At 40.5% G+C, this 15,418-nt stretch overlaps 1 protein-coding gene across 10 annotated transcripts in view; it reads right to left on the bottom strand.

The window, feature by feature from the left end:
* The window catches only part of nav3 (neuron navigator 3), a 408,804-nt gene that overhangs the window by 52,032 nt on the left and 341,354 nt on the right, over positions 1–15,418 (bottom strand). For all 10 annotated transcript variants that reach the window (XM_012915615.4, XM_076876163.1, XM_012915613.4 and 7 more), the window contains 2 exons: positions 9,892–10,000; positions 510–743 (listed from right to left, as the gene is read on the bottom strand). In XM_012915615.4, the coding sequence (XP_012771069.2) occupies positions 510–743; positions 9,892–10,000 (343 nt within the window). The remainder of the gene's footprint in view (positions 1–509; positions 744–9,891; positions 10,001–15,418) is intronic.

Genomic DNA, 15,418 nt, shown 5'->3' with positions numbered 1-15,418 from the left:
ATTTCTGCACACTGAAATGGAAATCTGTCACATGTTAGCAAACAAATGACCTTTAAAGTGGACTTTTACTGAGTATAAATGATGTGGTGGTGATATTGTGCACTTAAGATATTTCTTCTTTATACAGCAAAGCATAGTTATGTATTTAATTTACATGGATTACATGGTGGTGCAACATGTTTAAAATCTACGAGCTCTGTGTTCAGTGCATAAAAAGGCTGAGAGCTACATTATTCAGAGGGAGGAATAAATGTAGGAGGCACAACTAAACAGAATGCTGTTTCACACCACAGCGTGGCACAGAGGGATCAGCTAAAACCAATTCAACTTATTTTGACTATAAACATCAAAAATTCATTCAGTTACTGAAATCACAAATAGCCCTAAGATAAATATTCAAAACACTGTCCTGCACTGGTCGACATTTTTTGGGGGAGGGTTACTCGTGTCTTAAAGACTGAAAATGAGAAAAAAATAGCCACAGGCTTACTACTTAAATGTACACAAACCTGGAGGGGTCTGAGTGCCCACTATAGCGCCCTGTGGTGGTGCCTGCGCCTGTTGTGCTCGCCCTGGGCGCAGCGTAGCCACTGGGCATCGAGGGGGCGTCACCTGCCTGGAGACGTGGGGTTTGTGATTGGCCCAGACGCCAGGACATGGGGGAGGAGCGTGCAGCGAGGGCAGGTATACTCCGCCCATTCACCTCAGTGGTTACTGTCGTGTCAAAGGTTGTTTCTAATGTACTGTGGAGAAAGAGGGGTAGAGACATAGAATAAAATAATTTATATTTCCTCACAATATACATTAAAAATGTTTTCCCCATCAGAATGATGTTTTTGAAAATCCTAAAAGAGTTTTGAAGATTGCTAGGTGTATAGAGGGTCTTGGCAAAAATCACAAGTCTAAGACGCTGAAGTAATACCAAGTACACGCCTGTGCAAAGGGCAAATCAATCAGGTGAAAAGATCAGTCATATTTTCAGTAGACAGCCTTCTACAGTTGAGTTCCACTCCCTTCATCTCACATGTCCTTTTTCTAACACTGTGCTTGTTTGTGCGTGTGTGTGCGTGCGTGCATGAGTGTGTGTGTGTGTACACATGCATTTAAAAGTGTGTGACCTTCATAAAGTGCTGTTTCTTCCAGCGTTTTAACTTGAAGGGGGAGGAGAGAAGAAAGACTCCCATGAGAACTTATGTCAGAGCATCACGGTACATCACACAAAGATGGAAATGGAGGGAAGGAGACAGCTCTGCTTCCGCTCAACTATCAAGTGGATTTGATAGAAAATAACATTTGGATTAGGTGCCCTAACAAGGCTAAAGAAGGGAAATGAACCTCTTCAAAACACATCTGCTAATGTCACAACAATAAGCACCTGCCAGTGCATCTAGTCATTGGCAGGTTTGACTATTTTGAAGACAATCTGAATAATTTGGAACGCTTGCTGTAATATTCCCAACCCATCTCATGAAACCTGTATTAAATCTCATTGTTTTAATCACTAATGACAGAAAATGCCAAAAAATGTTTGATAAAGAGTACTATAAGAGTACAAGAGAAAAAGACAATGATGTAATGATGGACAGAGACCAAAAAGCACTGACTCACTACTATGACCATCCTCCACTAACTGAGGAACTGCTGCTTTTCCCCTCCAAGTCTTTACCAGGATCTGCATGTAAGAACTGTCACATTTGAAAGATCAGGATGATTTATTGCATGGAATGAAAGCAAAATCCAGCCTGAAACTTTAATTATTTATGTGAAGTAACAGGATAATAGAAGTAAGGCAAATGAGTCAAAGTGACTGGACACCAAGCCCCGCAACTCCACAAACTACAGCATATGTGCACTCTCAGTGAGAAAAGTGGGAACTCACTTGAGCTCTCTCTACTGGGGAAAAGAGTGCACTGCAGTCAAATAATGAGCGAATGGACAGACCTAACATAAAACCAGGCATCTCTGACAATCTGTTACTTTAAGGATAAGCTGGTAATGTGCATTCCAATCACAAACATCCTTCTGTGGGCAGAATACTAGCATGAAATTGAAATGATGCACATAACACAAGTGGTAGCAGGCGCTACAAATCATCTGTTTTTCAGGACAGGATATAATGATTTTATGATCAGATACCAAACAAAAACATTATTTGCATATTTATAATATAATAAAATTTTGCATAATTTCTTGCATATTGGCTTACTGACTGTAGCACATCACGCAAGTGAAATGCAGGATAGTAGTGGGAGTAGTAGGAGAGGCCTTTGCCTCTGCACACTGGTCTCATTAGGTGACAAAAGCAGTGACACTTTAAAACAGCGTCTCACACATAACAGTGTTAGAGATGTGAGAACAGTGTGTGTGTGTGTGTGCTTAGCGAGAGGACAGAACGCTGCACCCCTGAGATGCCAAGTGCCAACATAAGAAGGACAGCAATGCCACCCATATTCACTACACATCTTTATCAACACCTCCTGAGATCCACACACATGCTCACATGGCCAGTGACGTAGGTGATTCAATGTTATAGTGTCTAGCTAAAAGAGAAAGAATGCTTATCTTATCCATCACACCCAAATATGGAAATCCAAAATCAATTTGCCACAGTATAGAAATCAAAATCATTTAACCAGTCATACACAATGTGGCCCACTTAATCAGCTTATCTTTATCTCCAGGCAGCAGAGAGAGAAAATGAGGAAGGCAGATAAACCGAGAGTGACTCTGCATGTAGGTGTTCAAATAAATAGGCATGAAAACCAAGAATATGCCTGAGCAGCAAGTACAGGAAAAGTGCTAACATACCTTACACATCCAACCCACCACATATGTATACTCATGTCAAAACACACACACACAGCAATAAAAAATATTCAATATTAAGACCACATTTCCCACAAACCCTTTCCATTATCTATAGAACAGGACTACAGCCCCCAAAAATTGATCTGAGACTATTTTTACACTTGTCCAAGGGCTTGGCATGGAAATAATGCATGCTGACAGCAGGGCACTGCTTACTGCTGAGCAATGCTTAATATAAATATGCTGGACCTTGTTCTTGCAGCTGCTAATGAGCTCTGTGTTAATATCCAGTTCATGGGAGCTTGTCGTTAGCAGCACTTCAGAGACACTGCACATGTCATGGTGTGTTTTTCAGATTCACAACTCTGCACTCTTGCTGTTCAAGTCACAATCATCCTTCTGAGGCAGACAGATGGTATCAAAATTTGATAATGTATACAAAATGTATAAAATGTCATATGCTTCGTTGTGGATCTGATTGCAGATTATAAATCATAATATTGTATTGCTTGCTATTAACTGTTATTTTAGACGACTATATAAGTTACTGTCTTTTATGAAATTGAGGAATAATTTTACTTAAAGAATTTTTTTAAACTTTCAACTTACTTCAACATTACCTTTCAAACTACTGAAGAAGTGAATTTTTAGTAGGGCACATAGAAACCTAGGGATATTTGGCATGAAAAAAAATCATCTGCAAATTTTTGTTTTTTCTATTTTTCTATTTTTTGTCATTATTGGAAAATTGCAGTTATTGAAACTGTTTTCTGCTTTCACAATAATCAGGTTAACAGCGATAGCAGCGCATTTGGTGGATTACACAGTTGCTACTCTCCAACTTTTGAGGGGAGAAAATACATGTGTGACAACTAAGATTTTTGCATGTTTTGTTGAGTATTTTGTGAGTTTAGAACTTTTGCAGTAAGGCTGCTGACATTAAAAATGCTATTGACGCATACATTGTACACATATTATAACACATAATATCCTCACTTCTTAATTCCTATATGTCAACTCAGAATCTCCTTCATTCCAAAGCAATGAATAATTTAAGACGTCCTATATTCACTGTTTTCCAAATGTAAACACAGAATAAACAAGCCGGTCTCAGGAAGCTATTATGTTCAAAATGTCGTCTGGCGGTTGCTAAATCCCTTTGGGACCAAATGGCAATCCCTCAGGTGCCAGCAGACTGGTTGACATAAAAAAGGGGCGATATCCCTCGACTGTTTGCTGTGCTAGGTTTGTCCTTGAAGATTATAGCTTTTCCTCACATGTGGAGTTTTTTTGCATAGAAAAAAGTGGCTGTAAATGAAATGTGGGGCTGTATGTGAGGGCCCCATCGCATCTGGATATCTAAACAATGGTGTGAATGCCACTCAAGCTGTGCGATGGCGAAAAGCAAGGTCAGTTCAATGAGAGAAGGAGACTGTTTCAGAGTCTGTGTAACCGTAGCTTAACCACATGAATCTCTGTCAAGCGGGTCAATCCTTTCTGTAACATTAGCCCTCACTATCTTCCAGACAAGGGCGTAGTTTCAGTCTGTTCTGACATAATATCAAAGCTATTTAAAGAAAAGATAAATGTATGTGTATGAGTGTGCAATCACATAACACTGAGCTTATTGGAGAAAAAAGCATTTGCAAACTTGCTTCTAAAGTTACGATCCGTTTCTGTCACGGTCCTGGGTCGGGTCGACCCAGCATTTTGAGTTTCTTATGTTTTGGTTTATTTTTGCATTATGGATTGGTTATTCTCTGGTGATACTGTTTTGATTACAATTATATTCTGATTCTTTAGTTATCTGATGATGATGTTGATGACGATGATGATTATGTCTGGTTTAGGTTTTGTTATCTTGCCCTTATGTTTGGTTTAGGTTGCCTGTGCTTAGTCTTCTCTGCCCGTATGTCCCTCTGTTTGTCCATGACGTCATTATGCCTGTTTACGAGTCTGTCTCTGTCTGGCGTGTGCTTCCTGTCTTATTTTGTAGGTCTGTGTCCTTTGTCAGTGCGTTCAGCTTTGTGCTCTCCCTGTCTCGTCAGTGTAATCAACGTCAGCCGTGTCTCCCAGCTGTTTCCTCTTTGCTCCGTTCACCTCTTGTATTTAGTGTCTGTGTCTTCCCCTACTCGGTGTCGCATTGTTAACGTCTGTTCACCCTCACTTGCTGCGTGTTTAGGATTTCCAGTCCTCCTGCATCTCTGTTTAGAGTTTTGTTTGCTTTTGTGAGTTTTATTTTATCTTGATGTTCTGCTCCAGCAATAAAGCTGCATTTTCTGTCTAAACCTCGTGTCCTGAGAATCCTGCATTTTGGGTCCACCACTCCTGCCTGCCTGCCACACAGCCGACCATGACAGTTTCAAAAGATGGCGTTTATTAGTAATGGCATCATCATCCCCCCATTTCAATCAAAACTGCACATAATGTGCTTTTAACTTCAAGTAACCATTTCATACATTTTAATTTGGAGTATTTTTCTTTCCTGTTGATAAGGGTACAAATACCAGAAAATCTTTTAAAATAGGAATGTAATGAGTCAAATGCCATAATTATCAAAATCATCAAGCTATAACTAGCTCCTAGGTCTTGTTAGATCTGATCCTGCTTAGATAATGAAAACACGATTCCTATCTTGAAAGTCACACTTAAATTTTGCAAATTTGCTTGAGCACAGAGCATGAAAAATTCCTGTAAGATGCTTTACTGCAAAAGCGTCTCAAAAGGAAGACCTTTTGGTCCTTGTTCATTCATTTAGTGGTGCATAGGCAAATTATTTATTCTATCTTTGGCAAATATAGTCTCACTTGTTTTTCTAGGCACTCTTGAAAAAGTAAATTAAGTATGTTTCAGCAGCTAAAACTAACTTCTTAATCTTGCAGTCTGCTCGGCTGGGGTATAAACAGATGTAAGTGCTTCCTATATAGGAAGCAAAGAGAAGGACAGAGTAATGAATATGACAGCCATGTCTGCTCGAGCGTAACAGTGATTAATTAACTGAGGTACAAAGCTTCTTGGTGATTAGCACCATTTCTTATCCAGGAGAGAGATTAGGGTGGCCTGGCTGGGCTTTTGTTGTGGACAGAATTGGTATTCAAACTCAAAGGCTCTCTTTACATTCAAACATTCACAAGCTGACTTCCCATTTTACACTCGGTCTAATGACTGAAAGCTGAGCGGTGATCCATACTGCTGCCACCGGTACCTACTGTTTTACACTGTTTCACTGCTTTAACTCACATACACATATACACCATACACAATGCTAATGTGGTGGTATGATGATGCATTTTTCAAATACTTCACGCTGACTGGCCTTGTGCGTCTGATGCATGAAAATGAGACTTGCCTCCTTTGACCAATCAGACACCTCACACCCCAAACCTGTGGGTCCCATTGGATTAAATGTGGTGGTAAGACAATGCCGCTGTATTGATTGTGCCTGGCTGAGACTCCTCTGAGGAATAAAGGAGTAGAAAACAAACACAAAAGCATGCACACACACACAGACTGCCATCTGTCATGGCTGTCGACAGCCCGGCCACCATCTTCCTCTGTAAATGGGGCAAAACACACAAAATAATAGACTGAGGGTGAAGGAGAGAGGCGAGGAGGGAACATTTCGCCCAGGGAGCTGATATAAACCAATAGATCATTTTGCCTTTGCCGCAATCTTTTCACTAGATTCTCTACGGTGCCTACGGCTCCCAGGTAGGACAGCTTTTTAAGGTGTTGGTTGTCCATCAACTCCTGAATGCCATTACATGTGTGCCAGCTGGTGAGGAAGGTGGCGTCTGCTTTTAATTAAATCCAGGATAGGTGGAGGAGAAGATGGCATGCTTACAGAGTGAGTATCATTAATAGTTGGGGACATATCTCCCTGATAAATTGTACAGAGTGAGTCAGTCCAATCAGATCTGTTTATTTGCTAAGGACGAGTGATGTACAAACTCACTTGGGTAATCTCAAGATTCAAGATTCAAGAGCTTTATTGTCAATACAGTAGTATACACAATATACAGTGTACCGAAATGCCCCCCATGGTGCATTTATAAATATATAAAGGATATATCTCCAAGAGATATAAAACTAGGAATTACATATAAATAACATGCTATGTTTTGGTAAAATTAAGGGATAAAAAGGTACTAATTACTAACTATACAATTCTATACAATACTATAATTGTAACTATACAATATTAACTGTATGATAAAGACAGACAGGACAGAGACAATACAAAGTGGAATGTGCAGTAGGTATTGAATAGAGATAGATCCAATCCGATATTACGTATCGGTATCGGTCCGATACTGACGTAAATAAAGGGAAATAAAAAATGTAATCCGATCCATTAAATATCAAAAAACTTGCGACACGGCGTAACTCGGCTCATAACTGTAGCACGTTGGAGTAGTATGCGTCACGTGATAGAGCGGCTGTGTGTATTTGTAGCCTCGCTAGCAATCCGGCATTTCATCTCCGAGGAAGTGATCCCAGAGAGAAGTAAAGCAAGTGTCATCTCTGAATGTTTGTAAAGCATTCCCGCGTTAAGCTTAACAACCGATATATGGAGCGACTGCCTCTCTCTCTCTCCCTCTCCTGCTGCTGCTTCAATCATGAAACTGATCAATGATCAGCTGATCTGTCTGTGAAGGTTCTCAGTCATCCAGGTCATCGTAGTCAAAGGAGCTTGCAAAGAAAAGCGTCTGGACTTCTTTAAGTTGCTTGAAGACGTTTCACCTCTCATCCGAGAAGCTTCTTCAGTTCTAAGGTCAAATGGTGGAGAGTCCCAGATATAAACCTAGTGGGAGTTTCCCCCCACGGAGGGACAAAAGGACCCCCTGATGATCCTCTAATCGCCTGAGCCAAGGTGTGAAACTGGGTGTGGGTCCCAATCAGCCAGAGTTTCGGGTGTGTTCATTGTGAAACCTGGCCCCACCTTATCATGCGAATTCCTGAGGTCAGATGGCCCACGATGTGAGTGGGCGTTAAGGCGTCTGGGAAGGGATCTCTGATCAGCTGATCGGCTTTTCTGTCGTGAGTCCGTCTCTCTTGTTTGTTTATCGCCCACTTTGCACCAGAAAGAGGAAACCAGCGGCTGAACAACAGCAGCACGTTTAAGCATAAGCTGTTGTTAGAATTTATTTAATATTACTTTCTACACCAGGATCTTTTTCTACGCAGCTGACGGCTGGTAACTGTGCAGGGGCGGATCTAGCAAAGTTTAGCCAGGGGGGCCGATATGGCATTAACAGGGAAAGGGGGCACAAAGACATACTTTTGTTTCTTATTCTCATTTAAAATGTCGAGCTTTTAATAAATATTTATCTGAATCTGACACGCAAAGTTTTAATCTGATGTAAAATGTATAGAAGTCCATTACTGTATATAGTAACTATTAAGTCTAATATACCCTAGTAAGCTATAGTACTTTTTCCTTTGGGAAGGTACCATCTGTGCAGTCTGCAGTTCTGTTGAAGAAAGATGTTGAATCTATTTAGTTATTCTTCAAAATTAATTGATTTCTGTGCATTTTTTTCCCACACTGCATCAAATTAAAGTTGATTGTGTCGATTAAGCATCATGAGGTGGAGGGTGGGTGGTTCCCTATTTTTTTGGGTTTTTTTGCTGGGAGTTTTAGAACCCTATTAGTCAGGTTGCTTACTCTTTAAAATACCAGAATAGGGAGGATGGAGCAGGTTTAAGTTTATTAGATTGATCAGTGTTGCTGAACTATGAAATATTTTGGGTGCAGTCTATTTTTTGCATACAGGTGTAACAGAATAGCTTTAGTGTTTGTTTTTTAACTTGAGTTTGAACTTATACAAAAAGCAGCAAGATATTAAAAAAAATTTATTGATTAAAAAACACGCTATATCGGATTCATATCGGTATCGGCAGATATCCAAATTTACGATATCGGTATCGGACATAAAAAAGTGGTATCGTGCCATCTCTAGTATTTAATACCAGTTTCAAATTATTGTCGGGATATCATTGACGAGACATGACAAAGACATGTGCAAAATGCAAAATGTGCAAATATAATATAATTTTGATGAGTATTGTAAGGTGTTTGTAAAGGTGTATGTGTATATCAGTCCTTTTGTGGTAGTGAGTTGAGGGCTCTGACTGCTTGGGGGAAGAAGCTCTTCCAGTGTCTGGTCATCACGGTTTTGATGCTGCGAAACCGTCTGCCAGATAGAAGGAGGGAGAACGGTGCATGTGAGGGGTGGAGAGTGTCCTTCACTATGCTGTTCGCACGTCGGATGATGTGTCTGTCATAGAGTTGGGAGGTGGATGTGAGAGGGCCTCCAATGATCCTCTCTGCTGTCCTCACTATGCGCTGCAGACACTTGTTTTCAGCGAGGGTGCAGTTCCCGTACCACACAGTGATGTAGCAGCAGAGGACGCTCTCAATGGTTCCCCAGTACAATGATGTGAGGATAGGAGGAGGGAGACTGGCCTTCTTCAGTTTCCTAAGAAAGTGAAGACGTTGTTGGGCTTTCTTCATGATGGTGGTGGTGTTCAGGTTCCAGGAGAGATCGGCTGATGTGTGCACACCCAGGAACTTCACACTGTTGACCATCTCAACAGCAGATCCGTTGATGTGCAGAGGGGTGTGAGCCATTGAGAGACAGGTTGTTATTCTGACACCAGTCTACCAGGTGTTGTACCTCCTCTCTGTGCTTTTACAACTTTTAAAAAAAATAAATTAGTTTTTATATATTTATTTTTAGTGGCGATGATGATGTGATGATACATATGGCTCTGCGAAGGGAGCATGTTCTATATTTGGGTTGTGGAAGTATTGATACTACTGTGGCTAAAGCACTGGGTAGGCGTATCTGGTAAAACACATGACTGGTTCAAGTTGGTTCTGTTGGTTCACATGGTAAACCACAGGGTTCTGTTCTTGGTCCCCATTTTATTTTTAGTGCGTTTACTTCGTGGTTTTTATCTTGAAAGGTGCTATACAAAATAAATAATCTGGATAAAAACCAGAAACTGTTGTGTTGTTGCATCTTCAGATTAGGGTCATCCATTAAGCGTTCAAAGTAAAGAGCTCTGCACGCCTACCTGTGGCTGATCTGTGTCCCCCGTAGACTGGACATGGTCTCTTCTAGGTTCTGCCGCAGGTCAGCGATGTTCTTTACTGTCCTCATACGTCTTGTCTCAGGGTCTTCTCCTGCACACATACATTTTTACATGATTTACTCAGATCCCTGGACATACTTTTACAACAAGCACCTGTCACCCATTTACACAAAAGCTACAAACACACACAACATAAAAAGTGATGAGGATGGCTGACATACAGTTTTTCATTGGATTTCACTGAAATGTCTCAGTAGGGGGAACAAAATGATGACCGATCACAATGACAGACTGCATTACGGTGAATGTCCCTAACCCACTTGCTGAGAATTTGGATCTCATACAATAAATCTGCCTGTCAGGCTGCACTAACATGCACTTCTTCTGCTTTAAAAAGTGTGTGTATCATTTTATGCGGTATTGACATTTTTCCTTCAGGCTGATGCTGAAATGTCATGCCATGACACCACGCAATCTGTCACTTAGTTTGGGACACAGTCATGCCCGCATGTAGAAGCAAACTCTGCCAGAGCTCCTGTGCTTCTCTGTCAGACATGTAGAGAAATGCTTCCATCTCTCTACCTCGCCCTAGAGCAGGAGACAGCTAAGAAAGCACTTCATATATTTTATGTTCTCTTTCAGTGCCTCGTTTACAGATGAAGAATTTGTTTCATTAAGCTTACTGAAGTAGTGTTGCTAATAAGCACTGGACGGGCAACATTTCAGAAGTGTGAGCAGCGACCACAGACCAAAGTATCTGCTTGTCAGCTCCAATTAAGCTTCTCTGTTAGCTTGTCAAGCTAGCCCATACCCACAGGCAGGTACCACACAATGGGTAATTAACAAGTGGCACGAGACACAGAATGGATGGTGGTCACAGTGCTTTCTAGTTTTAAGGTGATTTCACAGGGAAACTGTCTCCGTGGCACAATAAATGAGCCAGCAGATGTTGGCCAGTGTTGTGTAATGGTAAAATGACTGCAAGAAGCTTTTCTCTGTGTTTCAGGCAATGCAGCTGTGATTACAGTGTGGGGCACATTAGGGCAGACGGAGGTTCTAGAGATTTGAAAAGGCCTCAGGGAACTCCTCTGGGCCAGCTCATTGCCACGGGCAGAAACCACAGTATCTGAGTTCTTTATCTTCTGGAATATACAGCAGGATTATTTTGAATTTGAACAGAAATGCTAAGCTAGTTTCCTAGATAACACATAACATTGTAGGATGGAGCTCTGTTTTTTGTACAGATCCCGTCTTTTTGAGTCTACACTGAACAACGTGATCAGGCATGAACTACTACAAAACTGGCAGTACGTCATTCATTTTACACACTGAGACCAGTCTTCCTGCTTTGCAGGATGTTATGTTACAATACACAGTGGTAGAGTCACTTAGGCACATTTAAAGAAAAGTGCCTTGATGGACACATTTCATTTATCTTTGTTTTGTTCAAGCTTTGTTTTTGAAAGAGAACAACTTTTATTTTATTCACTATTTCACTATTTATTTGATCATTATTTGCTGCAGTTGCCTAAGTTCTTGTGCCTGCTGAGGCTCTACTGAATTAAAAAAGTTTAATCTGTGACTCACAAGAGCACATGGTACAGGTCTGGCTAAACCTTATTTTTCAGTCACTAAAGTCTTGGGTCGTTTCATATGCTTTTAGAATCCATTCACTTTTCATTAGTATATGGGGATATGCCTGGCCAGGGAGCCGCTGCCAGTCCCCTCTGAGGTCATCCCCAAACCGCAGCCTCAATTCATGTTCAAGCCATCTGCCATTACCTAAAATGAGGACGTGGTCCGAGCTAAATTCCAGAAAAGTCCACACTGCAATATCTGTTTGTTTTTCAAAGCTCAAGACTTGACCTCAATTACAACATGGATCTTTTAGAAAGGCTAAAGCTCCTTTAAGAAGGGAGATCCTGGATCACATTATCTTAATGGGAAGGGGAGCTCTTCACTGCAAACTCAAAACATTACAACCGCATGATTTTGTCTTTCTTTGTAATCTAGTGATGGGATTTCCGGCTCTTTTTAGAGAATCGGCTCTTTCGGCTCAGCTCTCTAAAAAGATCCGGCTCTTTCGGCTCACAACCGGCTCTTCAGGTTGCTTTGTTGCTTTAATTAATTTATTATTAACAACACTATAAAATTATGCACAAAAAGAATTACTAATGTAAAAAAAAAGTGGTTTTATTTATATATGTTTATATATAAATATATACAGTGGCACCTAGAAACAAAGCATGTACAAACTCCAAAAAATCACATACAAATTCCAAAGCATGTACAAACTCTAAAACACATTTCTAGCATTAACTGAACTTCTAAACCAGAGCTACCTAGATCACTTAAATTACACAATTGAAAGCATAAGTGTATTGTTTGTGTATTTATACACAAGCACTCATATATATTCAAATAATTAAAAAAAATGTTCATTTACCTGTTACTACCACACACCAAATCTGGTTGTTGGTACTTCCTGGCTTGTGTAGCCACTAGGTAACAAAAGCTCAACACTGCGCCCAGCATCCTGGAGCACTTCTGTTGTGTTTTGTACATGTTTTGGAGTTTGTATGTGCTTTGTCTCTAGGGGCCACCGTAAATATACTTTTATTTATTCACTCCACATAAAATGTAATAAATAAATCATATAATACAAAAATCAACTATTCACATTTCAACTTTTAACTATTTAAATTTTCAGCTGTTTCCTTTTACAAATTTAAAGTGAAAACAACACAAAACACTGCAAACCACAACACAATTAAATATAAATTATAATATGAAAACAAAAAGAAGATGCACATTCTCTGTCGTATGGGCCTGCATGAATAAACTTTCTTAATCCTTTATCATCTGCAACCGAAAATAGTTGTGGATGATTACTATACCTTTCTAATGTGACGTTGTCCCTGGCTCTCTTTCTCTCTCTTTCCCTCCCGCTCTGTTCCTGTGCTACTGAGAGTGTAACTACCGCCCCTCCCCCCTCTTCCCAGCGCAAAGCACAAGGCTCGTGTGCGGAGTGAAGCGGAAAAAAAGTGCGAGAGAGGTGGTGAGAGAAAGAAAAAAAAAAAAACACGTGACGGCTTGCGATAAGGAGCCGGCTCGCGTCGTTCACGTCAAAGAGCCGGCTCTAAGAGCCATTTCGTTCGCGAACGACCCATCACTAGTTCCTGTGCTATTCAGAGTGTAACTACCGCCCCTCCCCCCTCTTCCCAGCGCAAAGCACAAGGCTCGCGTGCAGAGTGAAGCGGAAAAAAAGTGCGAGAGAGATGGTGAGAGAAAGAAAAAAAACCCCACAGCTCGTGATAAGGAGCCGGCTCACGTCGTTCACTTCAAAGAGTCGGCTCTAAGAGCCGTTTCGTTCGCGACCGACACATCACTATTGTAATCCGTCTTTTTCTCATGTCATCCCTGATGTGCAAAACTTCTCTCACCAGCTCTCCTTCAAGAAAGATCCAATTACAATCCCATTATAAAGTGACATGAAGCAATCTAGTCCCAGAATCTCCATTATGAACGGACTCTTAATGAAACATTGAGAAGCAGTTAAAGGTGCGAATGTGTGTGAATCTATTTGTGTGTGTGTGTCTGTGTGTGTATATAAATGAGAGCCATAGCAACAGTGCATGAGAAGAGGTCTCACCCGAACAATGCTGCAATGACATGACTGCATCCACAGTGAAACCAAAACATTACAGCGTTACACTTTCTGCTGTAAATAACTGATTTTAAAGACTAGCAGACTTGTATGGTTAAATCTTTTGCACCTGATGACGTAATGTAGCAATATGCTTATACAATATTTTTTAGCTCCTACTTTCAGTTCCAACCCTACAGAGAGGTGAGAAGCCACCAAGCGCTCATTTGGATTCAAGCTTACATTCAGATCTTGGCCTGGAAAGCACAGGAAGCAGCCAAACTGAGACCAGGCCAGTGTGTGTGTGTGAGAGAGAGAGGGGTTGAGGGAATAGAATCAGGAAAGGTATATACACACATTCTTAGACACACGCACACGCACACGCACACACACACACACACACACACAAATGCTCGATGTTAAACAAATGCTCCTTGAAACAGAGTTGACACAACAAAATGCAAATGGCTACTGTTTAAAATTGACGCATTTATTCATACACTCGAGCATAAACACACACACACACACACACACACACACACACTGTACAGTACCAGTCAGTGCTTACATGTAGTTCCTTCCCCTACTTTTTCATGCTAACTGGTACAAATAGCCGTTACTAGTGCTAAATGACGTAATGTAGCAATATGCTTACATTACGTGTATGTAGCAATTGCTGCACTACTCTGCCTGGTTTACACCCAATGTCATTTACCCATTATATTGTATATTGTATAGCTTTCTTGTTATATGTAAAATTGTATTGTATTTATTTAAATTTTTACTTTTTAATTATTTTACCTACATTACCTGCATTTTTTAATCACTCTTATATTTAAATGTTCATTTGCTATTTTATCTAGGGATTGAGAGTAACGTAGTTTCTATTCTCTGTATGTCCTGTACATGTGGCAGAATTGACAATAAAGTTGACTTTGACTTTGACTTTGACTAAATGCTATCAATGTACTCTCACAGTTATCTAATTGTACAAATGCATACAAAATAACACTCACGTAAACATAACTGTGCACTACTTTGCCCTCACTGCTGCAGTTTGTTGCAAATCAGTTTGAATAAAGCTCGGCTTCTCTCAAACTCTCTCATTCTCTCTCTCACTCACACACACACATATACTGTATTTTCCCCACTACACGGCACACTTAAAATCCTTTAATTTTCTCAGAAATCGTCAGTGCGTGTTATAATCTGGTGCGCTTTATGTATGAATTGTGGTTGTGCATACTGACCTCGAACCGATTTTAAGTGGCTCAAAGATCTGTCAAAAATGTTTCACTACGACTTTGGTAAGCTACGAAGCCCACCACTTGATGGATTGTCAGAACATTATGGCTACCGTAGTCAGAAGCCTAGCGGACTTGGAGTTCTCTGGGTCCAAAACTCCGTTGCTTAAGGTCCCAAAGTCAAACGAACACTGGAGCACACTGAGAGTTAAAAACTGTCTAAATTCTTTCATCTTCAATAAAATGATCAGCGTTGCCGCTTTACCAGGTATAACAATTACGTTTAACATCCAGGCATCCATGAAAACAGAATTTATTAAATTTAACAGAGTTAGAAGTTAGCAGTAAGTTAGCTCGCTAGTTTCGCTATTTACCTAAACATGATATAGCATGTTCTGACTGAGAGATTTCTGAAAAAAATAAAATGTACAGCTCTGCTATCACTTCCAACATAAATGAAGACAGAAAACTAAACAGCAGTGACGTTTGTAGGGTTACTGAAGTTGGACTAGCTGGTATATAATGATGTGCTACGTGATCGCTAGTGACACAGCTATGTTAGCATAACACAGTGAAAACGCAGCTGTTTCTATGCGTTTGGGCCTTTCGTCCACACGTA

The sequence above is a fragment of the Maylandia zebra genome, linkage group LG17 (genome assembly GCF_041146795.1).
Source record: "Maylandia zebra isolate NMK-2024a linkage group LG17, Mzebra_GT3a, whole genome shotgun sequence".
NCBI classification, from domain to species: domain Eukaryota; kingdom Metazoa; phylum Chordata; class Actinopteri; order Cichliformes; family Cichlidae; genus Maylandia; species Maylandia zebra.
The sequence above is the reverse complement of the archived record's forward strand: the minus strand, read 5'-3'. Positions and strand labels throughout refer to the sequence as shown.